The following is a 13,733-nucleotide window of genomic DNA, read 5'->3' on the forward strand; positions in this document are numbered from 1 at the left end:
GGGCTGACCCTCTGCCCTCTCCGCAGGAAGACGCTGCAGCTGTCCCGGCAGCTCAAGGACCAGGCGGTGGAGGCGCAGGCCTGCTACAGCCTGGGGAACACGTACACGCTGCTGCAGGATTACGAGCGCGCGGCCGAGTACCACCTGCGCCACCTGCTCATTGCCCAGGAGCTGGCCGACAGGTGCGCGCGGCGGGGACGCGGGGGCACGGGGGGTTAGGCCTGGCCCCGGGGGCTCCAGACGGTCCTTGTGGCCTGAGCAAGGACCGCTGCCCTGCCGCTGACCTCCCTGCCGCTGACCGCCAAGCGCCTCTGTGCAGGGCGGCCCGCCTGGCCTCAGCCTCCCTCCGCTCCGGGGCCACACCGTCCACTGAGTGGGACCAGAAGAGACCGGGTGGGCGCTGGGCCGGCCGCTTGTGGCGACCCTGGGGTGGGCTGGCTGGGGGTCGGGCCCACGTCACCCGGTCCGTGGCCCCTTGAGCAGCCCTGTGTCTCCCCAACACATGGCCACACAGACAGGTGTGGGGTGGGCAGCGGCCGGGGCAGGGGCCTCAGAGCCGCGGGCCGTGCGCCCCTCGCAGGGTGCGGGGCGGAGAGGGCTGCCCGCGGGCCGCCCTGTCGGGAGGCTCGAAGTGGCCAGCCCTTTTGCTCTCGTGGGTGACGATGCTTTGGAACCAGATGGTGACGGCCGTGGATCATTGAGTGCGCCGAGCCCCTGGGCCTGCACTTGAGTGGTTACATTTACATTTACATTTTGTGATTTTTTCACCTTAATTAGAAGATTAATGACCTGAGGATCATTATGACCTGACCCCAAGGGTGGAGGGAGCCACGGGGGCAGGGGAGGGGGGAGCCTCACGGCTGGTAGGGGCCGAGTGAGGCCCCACCAGGAACTCCAGGCCCGCCCACCGCGCTCCTGTCAGGATGGGCCCGACCACCTGGAGGCTGGTGGGCAGGCTGGTGGGCCGCGGGCTGCACATGTGAACTCAGTTTCCCGCCATGGCAGAGTGGGCGAGGGCCGGGCGTGCTGGAGTTTGGGGAACGCCTACGTGTCCATGGGGAGCCCGGCACAGGCCCTGACTTTCGCCAAGAAACACCTGGAGATCTCCCAGGAGGTGAGCCCGGCCTGCCCTGCGGCCAGTCCCCAAGCACTGCCCAGCCCAGCTGAGACCAGGCCAGGTGCCTCTGTGCCCTCTGGCTCCTCCCTGGATGCTCCTCCATCCCTTCTAGGCTGTTGTGCTCTGGATGTGCCTTCAGAGGCCCGGTGGCGGCTTATCGGCTATAGCCGGGGGTGAGGGGCGGGGAGCAGGGGCCTGCTTTCCACCCGTAAAGCGTCAGCGTTCCCTGTGTGCGGGCCCACGATCAGGTCCTGTGTCCCTGATGCAACCGGGCCAGGCCAAGGTGGAAATGACCTGCCACAGGCAGCCCAGGAGCACAAAGGCCTGGCTGCCCCTGGGCTCTCCCCCTGGGAGCCCCCAGCTGGACACCTTCCTGGGGATGATAGGGTCTTCGAGGGCTGGTCCACCCAGGTTCCTCCTACTATGGTCAGATTGTCTCGGGTGGCCTCCAGCTTCCCAGTTCCTAGCCTGCCCCCTTCTTACCTCAGTCCCATCCTCCTTGGCCCCACTGATGTCACGTCCCCCCAGCACACGCCCAGTACCCTCCCAGACCCACCATAGCCCCATGCCTGTTGTGGGCAAGACCCATAGGAGCCCAGGTGGTGGGGCAACAGGGAAGCTTGTGTCAGGAGAGTCCCCACGGCCCCCTGAGCAGAGGCGGGGGCACGCCAGTGGCCCCAGGGCTCCACTCGAGGTTGGGCCGTGGCCTCCCACTATTCGGCTTGTTCTTGGGCAGTGCCCTCACTCCTCTGCAGCAGGGTCCTCCTGTTGAGCTGCTGCTCGGAGCTGGGGGCCTGGACGGGGCCGGAGGGGTGCATGGGAGGCTCCAGGGACTGAGAAAGGTGGAGTCTGGGGCAGGCCACCTGCTTTTGGGAGTGGCACAGGGCTGGCTGCCTGAGGCCCCAGGCATTCCTGGGGTGTGAGGGGGGCTACCTGGGGCCCATGTGGCCACCTTACCCAGGGACAAACACCCAGACTCCATCCCTGAGGCATAGTGAGGCCCGGTTCCCTTGGAGGCCCAGGGCTCAGGGCCAGTCTGCCGGAGCCTCCCAGCCCACCTGCCCACTAACCTGGCCCTGCTTGGCTGTAGATCGGGGACCGCAATGGGGAGCTCACGGCCCGCATGAACGTGGCGCAGCTGCAGCTGGTGCTGGGCCGGCTGACCAGCCCCGCGGCCACAGAGAAGCCGGACCTGGCTGGTTACGAGGCCCAAGGTAGGCTCTCGGGCTGGGTGTGGCAGGAGGGCCACCTGGGGTGCATGGGGTGCAGGCTCGTGCTTGGGCTTCTGGGTGCAGTTCGCCGGGAGGTGGACTCTGCCCCCAAGCAGGAGAATGTCGGACAGAGCTGCCCAGTAAGGGTGGTCCGTCCCTGGGGGTGTTTGCCTCGGCACCGCTGCTTGGCCCTGCTCCAGAGCGCCCAGTGGGGGTGCAAGGTGACCGGGTGTCCAGGGTGCTCAGGGCACCGACGGAGGGGCCCTGTTTCCCCGGGGTCAAGTCAGGAGTCAGGAGATTGGAAAGCATGGGGAGAAAAGCGTTCAGGGGCAGAGACGGTGTGGACAAAGGCGTGGCCTGAACGTGAGCTCTTCAGGCCTGTGCTTCCTGGTCTCTGGGGCAGTGAGGGCCTGTCGTCACCCTGAGCCCCGCTGGTTTATCACCTGGTGACACCATGGCCAACAAGGAGGACGAGGACAGGGCGCTCACTGCTCCCGTCTCGGTGCTCCACATGCTCCGGGCTGAGGGCTGGGCCGGGGGACCGGAGGGGGAGGCCGCATCAGCCAAGAGGCGGAGAGCCGTGCTCGGGGTGCTAAGCAGGTGAGGCCCGGGATGAGCCAAGGCAGCTCTAATGACCTCATTCGCGGGCTGCCGGTCGCCCCATACAGGTCAACATTGTTAGGCACACAGGGGCACGTGGGAACAGGATGTTCCTTGCAAAGCAAATGGATAAGTATGGGGTCCTGGGAGGGGGGCCGCCCTGAGCTGGCTTCCCAAGTGACTGTAGGTGGGTGTGGTGCAGGCTCCGAGCAGGGAGCTAGCTGCCCCCTCCCCGCCTGCACGGACCCCAACCTGTGGTTCTTGAGTTTGGGGGGAGTCACCCCAGTCCCCTCGTGGCTGTGTTCCCGGGGGTGCCTGCCCTGCCCCAGCCTCCAGAGCTTCAGGCCTGCTGAGGAGGAGGCCGGGGAAGAGGCTCCAGGTTGTGGTGGAGGGGCTGCAGGGTTTCCCTAATGCTGGGGGTTTCTAAGCCTGGCCTATCCCGGGAAATGGGGGGCATGTGTCACTCCCACTCGGGGTGAGGACAGGAGTGAAGGTGCAAAGCCCTCTGGGACCCCCAGTCACCCTATTTTGGGGTGCTGTGGCTGAAGGGGTGGGGGGGTGGAGGAGGGCTCCCCCTTCGCCCCCCCACCCTGCCCCAGGATGTATCGGACGGTGCCGACCCTTTGGGTGGTGTCTTTCTGAGGGTGGGCAGCTCTGCTTGGAGCCCCTGGCCCTGCGAGGCCCCCTCTGAGGAAGCCAGCAGCAAGTGGGGGCAAGGCTGGGCCGGGCTCCTGGAAAGGCTCCCACGGGGGCGCAGCCAGCCCCAGGTTCTCCTGCCATTTTCCCTTTTCTGAGCTGGGGAAAGGCAGGGCACATCACGGGTGAACGGCTGGGCTGTGCTGGGAACAAGGCAGCTTCTGTCCTCCCCAGGCCGGCTCTGCTGCCCTGCCCAGTGCCCAGACCTTTCCCAGCCAGGGCCCCCGGGAGTCCCCTCCCCGCCAGGCTGCCGCCGCCACACGGGCCGTTCTCCAGAGTGGCCCGCTCAGGCCATGGAGGCAGGTGTGCGGGCCCTGGGCCGCTCTGGGGGCCTTCAGGCCCTGGGGCTCCCTGAGTCTGGGCAGCCCTGGAGGAGACCCCCGCTCAGGTGAGCCTGGCAGGGGCAGGGCCTTGTGGCGGGGGCACCACAGGGCTCCTGCAAGGGCAGGTTCCGTGCATGCACACGGAGCGTGGGTGGTGGCCTGGCCCAGTTTCCAGAACTGACCCTTCGGGGTAGGGATGGGGCACTTGTGTGTGTACAGCCTGTCAGTTTGTGGGGGGCGCTGAAGGGGGCCAGGGGAGCACCGGGGCGGGGCCGCGGTGGGCGGGGCGTAGCTGGCTAGCCAGAGGCCAGGACCCAGCGGCTTTTCTTCCCTGTCCTGATGAAAACAAGAGCCCTTTATGCAGCTGGAGGACCCAGAGCCTGGCGCTGGCTGTGGCTCAGTTTGTGGGTTAACCTCACCAGCCTTGCAGGCCCCATCCCAACAGAGACCCCAGAGCGAGTCTGGGTGGACGTGGGCCCCTCCTGCCGCTGCTGCCTGGGTCTGGGTCAGTCCCCTGAGGTCTCCTGCTGTGCCATGCCCCTGCCCTCTCTGGTGAGGGGCCCAGGGTGGATGGGTTTGTCAGATGGAGATCCCACTGCACCCACCCGGGACGCGGAAGCATGATCAGTTCATAAGAGGATGGAGCCAGCCCTGAGCCCTGGGGAGCTGGGCCTGGCTATCTTCTGTCCCACAGGGTATGGGCCGTCCATGGACACTGCGTTTGGCCACCAAAGCGAGTTGGGATGTACAGAGTGAATGTCTGAGCCACAATTTCGGCTGCAGGCTCTGGCTCTGGCTTTGCCTAATCCTGGCTAGCTGACCCAGTGATTTGACCCAGCTGTGCCCCATGGTCCTGTCCTGGGAACTGGGCCCACTGGTTGTCCTGAGGATAGTGCCTGGCAGGGATGAGGGCACTCCCTGGGGAGGGCTGAAGATGTGGACGCCTCCCTGTCCCTCTGCGCACTCAGCACGCGGCCTGCAGCCCGCTTGCAGGCCAGGCCCCTGTGACACACAGCTGAAGACAGGCCGCCGGGGGTCCTAGCTGTCCTCATGTCTGTCCCTTCTCTGGCTGCTCCTGGCTCGACCTTCCGGAGCTTGCCAAGTGGGCCTGACCTCTCATGTCCTGACCCGGGCTCTGCCCCTCCAGGCCCCGTGACTGTGGCTGGCGGTCTCTTTTCTTGAGCCCCGGTATCCAGAGTCTTGGGAGGGCAGCGGGCATGACGGTGCCTGGGGAGCCACAGACAGGGCCCCGCATAATAAACAGGAAACTGCCTGCTCATCATCAGGGGGTGAGACCGGCCAAGGCGGCCAGAGGCGACGAGTGTGTGGCAAACAGTAGTGAACAGATAACACGCTACAGGTGTTTGGGAAGAAGGAACAGCCGTGAGGCTGGGTGTGAGTGTGCGTGGGCCGTGTGGGGCCGCCGTCTCCGTCAGCTCGGGCTGCGGAACGGAACACCGCAGAACAGGCGGCTTAAAAATATGGATATTTACTTCCGATGCTTCTGGAGGCTGGAGGTGTGAGAGCAGGGAGCCAGCGGGGTGGGGTCTGGGGTTGGAGGAAGCTCTGTGGTGTTTTCTTATAGGGGCACCCATCCCAACACTGGGGTCACCCTCATGACCTCGGCTCAACCCTGATCACCTCTCAAGGCCCTGCTTCCTAATGTCATCACGTTGCGGTTTGAGTCTTCAACGTGGAATGTGGGGGACACAAACATTTGGTCCATAGCAGTGACATCTGAGCAAAGACTTGGAAGGGGAGGGGGGAGTGAGCCTGAACTTAAATGGAGGACAGCAGTGCAAAGGTCCTGGGGCCTGGGTAAGCCTGGCTGGGAGGAGCAATGGGGGGGGGGCTCCTGTCCTGTGTAAGCCCCTCCCCATGCCAAGGGGCCCCTGCAGGGTGAACAGAAGAAGATCTAACTCAGGCCCTGCGGGCATCTTTCTGGCCCGCCCCAGCATGGACAGGGGGCAAAGAGAGCAGCAAGATGAGGAGGGGTCAGATTCTGGGTCTGTTTTGAAGGTGGAGCTGCTGGGATTTGGGAAGAGATTGAAGGCAGGAAGGAGCTGGGGGACACAGCCAAGCAGTTAGAAAGCGGGGTTGCCCGCCTAAGTGGGACAAGCTGCACATGGGAGGGGCACATCGCGAGCCTGTAGGGCAGAAATGATGACGAGGGTGCTGGTCAGACTCAGGCAGGAGTGGGGTGGTGCTCAGGGAAGTTTCCAGACCTTGCCCTCTGGGGTGGGAAGGACGGGCAGTGTGCCAGCGTTGCTGTGGGCTGAATGCCCCAGTGAGGGCAGCCCACGCTCCAGACAGAGGGTGCCTTTAGCCAGACTCAGAGGGCCATGAGGGGACCCACCCTGGAGCCGGACACACACTGGGTCTCAGAGGGGCATTTCAGCCTCCACCGCGGCCGGGGCCTGACTGTCCAGCCAGGCGGGGCCCAGCAGACAAGCTGGGGACATCGAATCAGGCCCCCGGCTATCAGGGAGCAGCCAAGGAAGGGGCCGTCAGCCGGCCCGTGGCGGGAGATGGAACCGGCTTGTTGCTGGCTGTGGTGAGTAAGGGGCCACGCACAGTGGCCTGCCCATCCTGACAGGGCCACTCGGCTGTCCCGGAACCGAGGTGCTCCTCCGTTACAGCCACAGCCGGGCGCCACCCCCAGGCACCAGTCGGTGTGGGACGGATCCTACTGTCCCTTCAGAGCTGCCCGTCTGCCGGGGTGGGCGGTCCACCCTGTCCAGTCCGGGGTGGATAGATGGTGTTCGGGTGGGTGCCCTTATGAGGAAACAAGCAGAGGGGACCCCCTCTCTGGGCCTGCTCCAGCTCCTTCGGCCGCATAACACGAGGCCAGGCTGCGTGCCCAGAGACGGTACTCCCTGGCTTGGCACCTGGGCAATGCCTGCTGGCCAGGGGCTGTGTGCGGGGGGCAGGGGCAGGCCTGGCACTGACCACAGCAGCCGAAAGGATGGGGGAGGGGCGGCGGACAGCCCCAGATCCTGGGCCCAAGGAGCCACTGGCCGCCGTCTCCTGGTCAGGCTGCTGCAGCTGTCCCCTCCCTGGACTCCCGGGACAGCCGCCACCGATGCCCTCCTCCTCCGATCACCGCTTTTCCACCCAAGGCCTCTAGAGAGTGGGGAACAGGGTGTGGCTTCCTCAGAACCCGGAGGCCAGGACAGGGAGAAGGGCTGGACACCTGCCCCGCTCGTAGGAAGCCCTAGGCGTTTGGTTTGCGCTGGTCTGAATGACGCCCGGAACCGGCCCCTCTCCCTCTGGGGACCGTGTCCTGGGCAGCAGGTGTGGGCCCAGGCTGGGGTCGGGGTGCCGTGCTGAGGGCTCGCTGCCGCTCTCCGCTGTGGGTGTCACGCGTGGAGCTCAGCGCCATGCTGGGGTGACCACGGGGGGCCAGCGTTCCTTGCCATGCAGGCTGCGGGCGTCCACAACACGCCAGGCCCTGTAAGATGCTTCCCACGCGTTCCCTCTGCATTGCCGGCGACAGGCCCGCGGCCCGGTCTGACCAGTCACTGAGCTTGAGGGAGGGTAGTGGGTCCAGGGTCCGGGGCTGCCAGGACAGGACCCCCGGAGCATCCGCGCACACCAGAGGCCTCGCTCGCTCTACCTGCCGCGCTTCCTTACCTCGCACAGCCCCACCCTTGCGCAAGGGCCCCTGGGGCACCCAGTGGGTGTGCAGCTGGAGGGGCGCTCGGCAGTGGGGGGACTGGGCTGTCCACGTGCGTGTTGGTTGAGGGGTGAACAGAGTGCCGTGGATCAGGGTCTGAGGCCCCATCTGCACGGAGGTAGGAAGGGCATTCCAGGAGAGGACTGCACGGAGGCCGGTGGGGAGGCCCCAGGCACGGGCAGGAGCTCAGACACTGGGCCTGTGGGGAGTACCAAGGCCAGACCCCGCCCAGGCCCTAGAGGGTCTGCCCCATCTCCACGCCTGACTGCTTGTCCAGTCGGGGGGTGCAAGGCCATGTAGACGCTGCGTCTGCCTCCCTCGGGGACCGTGAGATGGGAAGTTCCCCTGACAGCCCCCGGAGTGCAGGCTGACAGCCCGACTCTTCCCAGAGAGCCCTGGCCTGGGCCAGCCCACCACTCGGCCAGGGGTCAGTGCCAGGCTGACCGGGCCTGCTGTCTTCCAGGTGCCAGGCCCAAGAGGACACAGAGGCTGAGTGCAGAGACCTGGGGCCTGCTGAGGCTCCCCCTGGAGCGGGTGAGTGGGGCTCAGGGTGGGCAGCTGGGGCCCCTGGGGCCGGAGGGGCAGCCACCTGCCATTAGAAGTGGAGTGCGGCAGCGGGTTCCTGAGGCTGGGGCAGCGCTGGCCGAGCTGCCCCCACCCACCCCGGCTCTTATCTGTACCCATCCCCGCCATGGGAGACCAACGTGCCCTCTGCAGCCTGAGATGCTGGACCAGCCATCAGCCCCCAGAGAGGCCCCCACAAGGCCCTGTCCCCTCCCACTTCATCCCAGGGTCCCACCAGCTGTGTCCTTACACAGTGCAGACACCCCAAGCCCCACCCAGCCATAGTCCCCAATGTCCTGTCTGCTCCCTGCCCACTCAGACTCTGCCCCGGGGGGAGCAGCTAGGCCTCGGCAAACCCCCAGCCGACTGGAAGCTGGGCAGGGTAGGGCTCTGGGCCCACTCTCCACCTGCCAGAGGTGGGAGCTGTATAGCCCTGCGGGAGTGAGCTAACCTCTCTGAGCCTCTGGGTCCTCCAGTGGGGCTGGGTTCGGTCGGGGGTTCTGTTGGGGAACAAGGCTTGGGGCTGCCGTGGTCACTTGTTGCTCAGCGTGGGGCCAGCCCCTCCAGCACCCTGCCCTGCCTCTCCTCCCCCAGGCCCTCACCTCCTCCTGCCCCGACCCGAGTGCCGAGGTGTGTGTCTGTCGACAGGGCCCTGCATCCGCCAGCCCCCCTTAGGGTCCTGCGCCGGGGAGCTGACAGCCGCGCCCATGCCTGGCCTTCCTCCCCTCCCCAGGAGCAGAATGGAGACAGCCACCAGGTGGGGGAGTGGCGGGGGCCGGGCAGGGACGTGCTCCCTCTCCCCATGAGGAGCAGGAAGTACCAGGAGGGGCTGGAGGCTGCCGAGAGGCCCCGAGAGGGCAGCCACTCCCCGCTGGACAGCGCGGACGTCCGGGTGCAGGTGCCTCGCACGGTAGGCGACTTCTCGGGTGCCATCCTGTGCAGCAGCCCTGGGCCGGGCCGGGCCCCCCACCCCCCGGGCCGGAGCGCAGGGCATTCGGTGCAGAGACAGCCTGCCACAAGTTGCATCCGGCCTCGGCAAGGCCCAGGCCACAGAGAAACTGGACCGATCGGCCTCGCCGATGGGGGTCTGTAGCACAGCCTTGGGGGGCGCAGGCCCTCGGGCCCGGCCGCAGCCCTGTCCGGGTACACAGCATTCAGAGGTGGATGGACGGCCGGGGAGCTGGGGGAGGGACGGATGGGCTGGGGGTCGGATTCAGACCGGTGGGGCAGAGCGCCGGGGGCCTCCTTCCACAGGGGGACACTCGGCCAGGGGTCAGTGCCACCTGGCAGGTGTCCCCCTGTGGAAGCCGGCCAGGCTTTGGGAGGCCCGGCCGAGCCCAGGTTCAGAGGTCAGCCTAGAATCCCCCTTCCCCCTCATGCAGAACACCTGCGTCCAAATCTCTGGGAATTAGTCTAAAAACAGTTTCCTCTGAGGGCTTAATGAGCACCTTCCCAGCCTTTGAGGGGCGTGGGCGCCGTGCTGGGTATTCTTAGCCCCAGATGTCGCTGTGCACCCATCTTTCCCACGAGCCTGGGAGGGCCTCTGCCAACCCCGTCTGGCCCCGGCACGGCCCTCCAGCCTGCCAGTCGGGTGCCAGGGTCGGTGCCCGTGGAGTGAGATGACGAGAGGCCGCAGGAGAGTGGGGCTACTGCCCACACAGTGTGTTTGGGGCCCCCAGCCTTCAGTGCAGGGGCCTTGCCACCATCACACGGGGCTTTGGGGTCTGAGGTGTGGCTGGGTGAGGTCGAGAGCCCCGGGAGCTCCTCCTGGGGCAGGACATGGGGAGCAGGGCTGGACCCGCCCCAAAGGTCGGGGTCCACCCAGAAAGCACCTGGTAGGGGAGGGTCCCAAACGCCAGGGAGCCACAGCAGGCTTTGGAACAGGAAGGCCTTTTCCACGTGGTGACCTGGCCCTAGCCGCCGCGGCGGGGTGGGGGGTGCCTTCTGCCAAACGCGAATAGTAGCCAGCGCTCAGGCTTGCCACGCGTCATGCTTTTACAGCAGCCCCAAGAGGGGAAACTGAGGCACAGGGCAGTGAAGAAGGTGGCCTGAGGGCACCCATCTAGGAATGGTGGAGCTGGGGTTCCAAGGCCAGGGTCAGCTCCTGGAGCCCCAGCTCTGCCCCTCGGAGATGTAGCAGGGCTCCGGGCCATGGGGGCGCCTTTGGAGGAAATTCCTACGGCAGAGTGCCAAGGCTGGCCACAGCTGGAGGCCTGAACCCCAGTGGCAGGCTGGTCCCCCCGCCCTGAAGACACTGGCCCAGCTCCCCGCTGTCAGAACTGCGGGCCGGCCCTCCTCCCAGGGCTTTGAGCTCCCTGTAGGAGCGGGACCGAGAGGGCCCTGGGGGCTCCGCATCCCCGTCCCGTCCTCGCCTCCTGCCGAGGCTCCCAGCCAGTTCCCCCGACGCCCCAGTGTCGGCCCCACTGGGCCCCCCGCCAGCCTGAGGAGGGTTGTCCTGGGGGCCGGCCAGAGGCCAAGGCTCCACAGACCGCCCAGTGCAGGGAGGGACCCCGTGGCGAGTGGCAGGGGCAGGGAGGGCGCTGTGGGTGGTGGTGGCCGCATGGCCCGTGCCCGTGGGAGAGGCCAGCATCCTTCCGGCTCCTCGGGGGGCTGCGGTGGCCCCAGCCTCGGGAGTCAGGGCTGAAGAAAGAGGCCGCTTCTCCTGGGCTGACCCCGCTTTGGAAGGAAGCCGGGCCCCTGTCAGCAGGAACAGTGCTCCCCAGACAGGTTCCATCGCCCTCGGCCCTCTGGCCCGACCGCCCGCGGGCCGGAGCAGGAGCCCTCGCGCTGGAAATAGTCTCCGAGTGTTTACAGAGCGTGTGCGTGCGCCCGCCGGAGCGAGGGAGCGCTGTGGGGGGCCGGGGCGGGGATGGGCCCCCCCCCCCGGGCCTATTTAAGCCCTGAGCCGACAGGGACAGCACAGAAGCCACACGGCCGGGCTGGGGATACTGAGTAGCGCGCAGCGCCCAGCCCCTGCTGCTGGATCCAGCGTGAGTGTGGGGCCCCGGGCTCGGGGAGGCTCGGGGAGCGCTCGGCCGTGTGAAGCTGGACGGGGGCGGGGCATGGGGCGGAGTGGGGCTGTCGGGTGCGCCCCAGCACCTCTGCACCAGCCCGGCTGTCTCCCCCAGGCAGGCAGGGGTGCGAGGAGTTGGCGAGACCCAGGGCTGGAAGTCCTGCGGGCCAGAAGGAGCCAGAGTCAGGGGGCAAAGGAGAGGCTGGGACCCAGGGTGGCATCCTACACGAGGGGAGCAGGGCCTCACCCTGCACACCTGTGGCCTCAGCCCCACATCCCCCCCAAAACGAGGGAAGCCCCAGGCCTTCACCGGTGGCCCAGACAGCTCTGCTCTTGGGCCCTCTCTGCCCCCACCCCAGCTACAGGGGTGACGAGGCCAGGAGAAGCTTCTGGGCAAACAGCACCTACTTCAGCTCCTTGAGCCCCGAGCGCAGCGCAGGGGAGGTTGGAGGAGTGCTGGGTGCCCATGTGTCTAGAGAAGAGGAGCCCCAGGGCTACACCTTTTCCAGGAGGGGCCTGGCTCCATTCACCTGGCCCACAGTCCACCTGGGGTCCCCTGCAGTGGGTGGTGTTGTGCTTACCCCCACCCCTGGCTGAGCCTGGGGCCCCAAGTGACCAGTGAACAGCCCTTGACCTTCTGGGGAGGCACCTGCGCAGCCCCCACCAGAGCAGGGCTGATGCTCGGCCCTGACCACCCCACCAAGTGCAGCCCCACCCCCCCACCCCCACCAGGGCCCCTCTGCACTCAGCACCAGCTTTCAGTTCGCTCCGGGCTTTGCAGGACAGCAGAGCCCTGAGTTGGGGGGATCTTGAACTACCCCAGCCTTGGCTCTGGGCCTGCCCTGGGGGACAGGGGTGGGGTCCTCCGAACTGCCAGCTGCTAGCCCAGCTCACACATGGGCTGTGTCGGGACCACCCACTCAGCTGCCCCTCCCTGGGTCACTCTTGGCCTTCAGGGACCGTGCCACCCTGGGGGCCCAGGCTGGGCCTGTCTGGGGGTTCCCCAGCCTGCCCCTTGCTTCCTTGTGGCCTTGGAGGTGTGCAGGCTCCCTTGCCCCAGTATCCACCTCTGCAGTGGGCTGGTTAGGGGTCGTCAGGAGATCTGGGACCCAGCCAGCTGAGAGGCGGACAGGCCAGGGCTGGGCAGGGGACACTGGTGTCAGAGGGGAGGTGAAGGTGGCCTCTGGAAGCTGCCCCATCCACCAGCCAGCCCTCAGCTGGGACCTGACGTGGTGAGGCTGGTGGGGGGACCAGCCCTGGCCTCAGCCCTGGACCAGACGTGGTGAGGCTGGTGGGGGGACCAGCCCTGGCCCTGCCCTCCAGGCTCCCCTCCTATGGATGTGTAAACTGAGGCCCAGATGGGGAGTGTGTTTGCCAGTTGGGACTCAGCCAGGTCCAGTGGCCTGGTCTCCCACTTCCCATTCCCCCCTCCCTCTGAGAACCACCGTCCCCTCCCTGGTCCCATCAGGAGGGTTTGCCTAGACCTAGCGGGTGGCCCCTGGGTCAGCCCTCCCCACCACCCAGGCTGCACAGTGATGGCATCTCCCAGAGTCTCTGTGCTCCCAGTGTGTCCAGGCTCTGCCCCCCAGCCACCCAGAGCAGACCCTGGGCACCTCAGCCAGCATGCAGAGGGAGAGGCTGGGGGATGTTAGCACCTCCTCTTTAGCCCGAACACCCCACACCCGGAATCCTGGCCGCCACACATCTGTCCTCTGGGCCTGCCCACGGGTGTAGCACCCAAAGCCCAGAAGGGGTGGGACTGGGGTGGAACACAGGAGCCCTCACCTCCCCCAGCCGTGGCTCCTTGCCTTTGGTGATATGACCTGACTTTGCCGGCCCCGGATCCACCACCACTGCTGCCAGGGCCCTGGCACAGACCACTGTAATATGTAAAACGGCAGCAGGGCTTCCTGCCTACCCAGGGTCTAGTCAGGCACTCACTACTGGTTGATTTGTCCATTTGGCAGACACCGGTGAGTGCTGTGCTGGGTGCCTGGGCCCCAGAGGGGCGGGCACAGGTGGAGCTCGTGGCAGGGGCTGACACAAGCGTGTGACAGAGTCCCACGGGGCAGGGGCTGGGGGGCGTGGGGCACAGGGACGCTGCTGGGAAGCGGTGGTGACCGGGCTGGGCGGGGAGCGCTCCAGGAGGGCAAGGAGGGGTTGGGTGGCAGGGTGTGGGAGGCCTGGACAGGGCTGATGCCGGGAGAAGGATGGGCAGGTGGGGCGAGGGTCCTGACCTTATCCGCGGCTGAGCAGCTCCCTCAGTGGTGTCCAGGGGTCTGAGGGCCTGGTGACCAGAGCCGGGCCACTGTGGCTGGGCCAGAGCCAATGCTGACTGCCGCTGCCCACCCCCACCCCCCCAGAGCATCCCTCGGGCCCCATCCTCCGACGAAGAGTGCTTCTTTGACCTGCTGAGCAAGTTCCAGAGCAGCCGAATGGACGACCAGCGCTGCCCCCTGGAGGAGGGCCAGCCTGGGGCCGCCGAGGCCACAGCTGCCCCCACCCCGGAGGAGAGGGTCGGTGAGTGTCCCCC

General features: G+C 66.9%; 1 protein-coding gene across 9 annotated transcripts in view; it reads left to right on the top strand.

Annotated features, from left to right (window-relative positions):
* Positions 1-13,733, top strand: part of GPSM1 (G protein signaling modulator 1) — a 28,756-nt gene that overhangs the window by 11,804 nt on the left and 3,219 nt on the right. For 6 of the 9 annotated variants that reach the window (XM_045883505.3, XM_064579093.1, XM_064579094.1 and 3 more), the window contains 6 exons: positions 27-182; positions 1,006-1,114; positions 2,208-2,331; positions 8,087-8,157; positions 8,921-9,097; positions 13,564-13,720. In XM_045883505.3, coding sequence (XP_045739461.1) covers positions 27-182; positions 1,006-1,114; positions 2,208-2,331; positions 8,087-8,157; positions 8,921-9,097; positions 13,564-13,720 — 794 coding nt within the window. The remainder of the gene's footprint in view (positions 1-26; positions 183-1,005; positions 1,115-2,207; positions 2,332-8,086; positions 8,158-8,920; positions 9,098-13,563; positions 13,721-13,733) is intronic. The other 3 variants (XM_045883506.3, XM_064579097.1, XM_064579098.1) reach the window with 3 other exon arrangements.

This window comes from Mirounga angustirostris, unplaced genomic scaffold, assembly GCF_029215605.1.
Source record: "Mirounga angustirostris isolate CCGP_5_RB_7025 unplaced genomic scaffold, mMirAng1.0.hap1 SCAF_15, whole genome shotgun sequence".
Classification (NCBI taxonomy): domain Eukaryota; kingdom Metazoa; phylum Chordata; class Mammalia; order Carnivora; family Phocidae; genus Mirounga; species Mirounga angustirostris.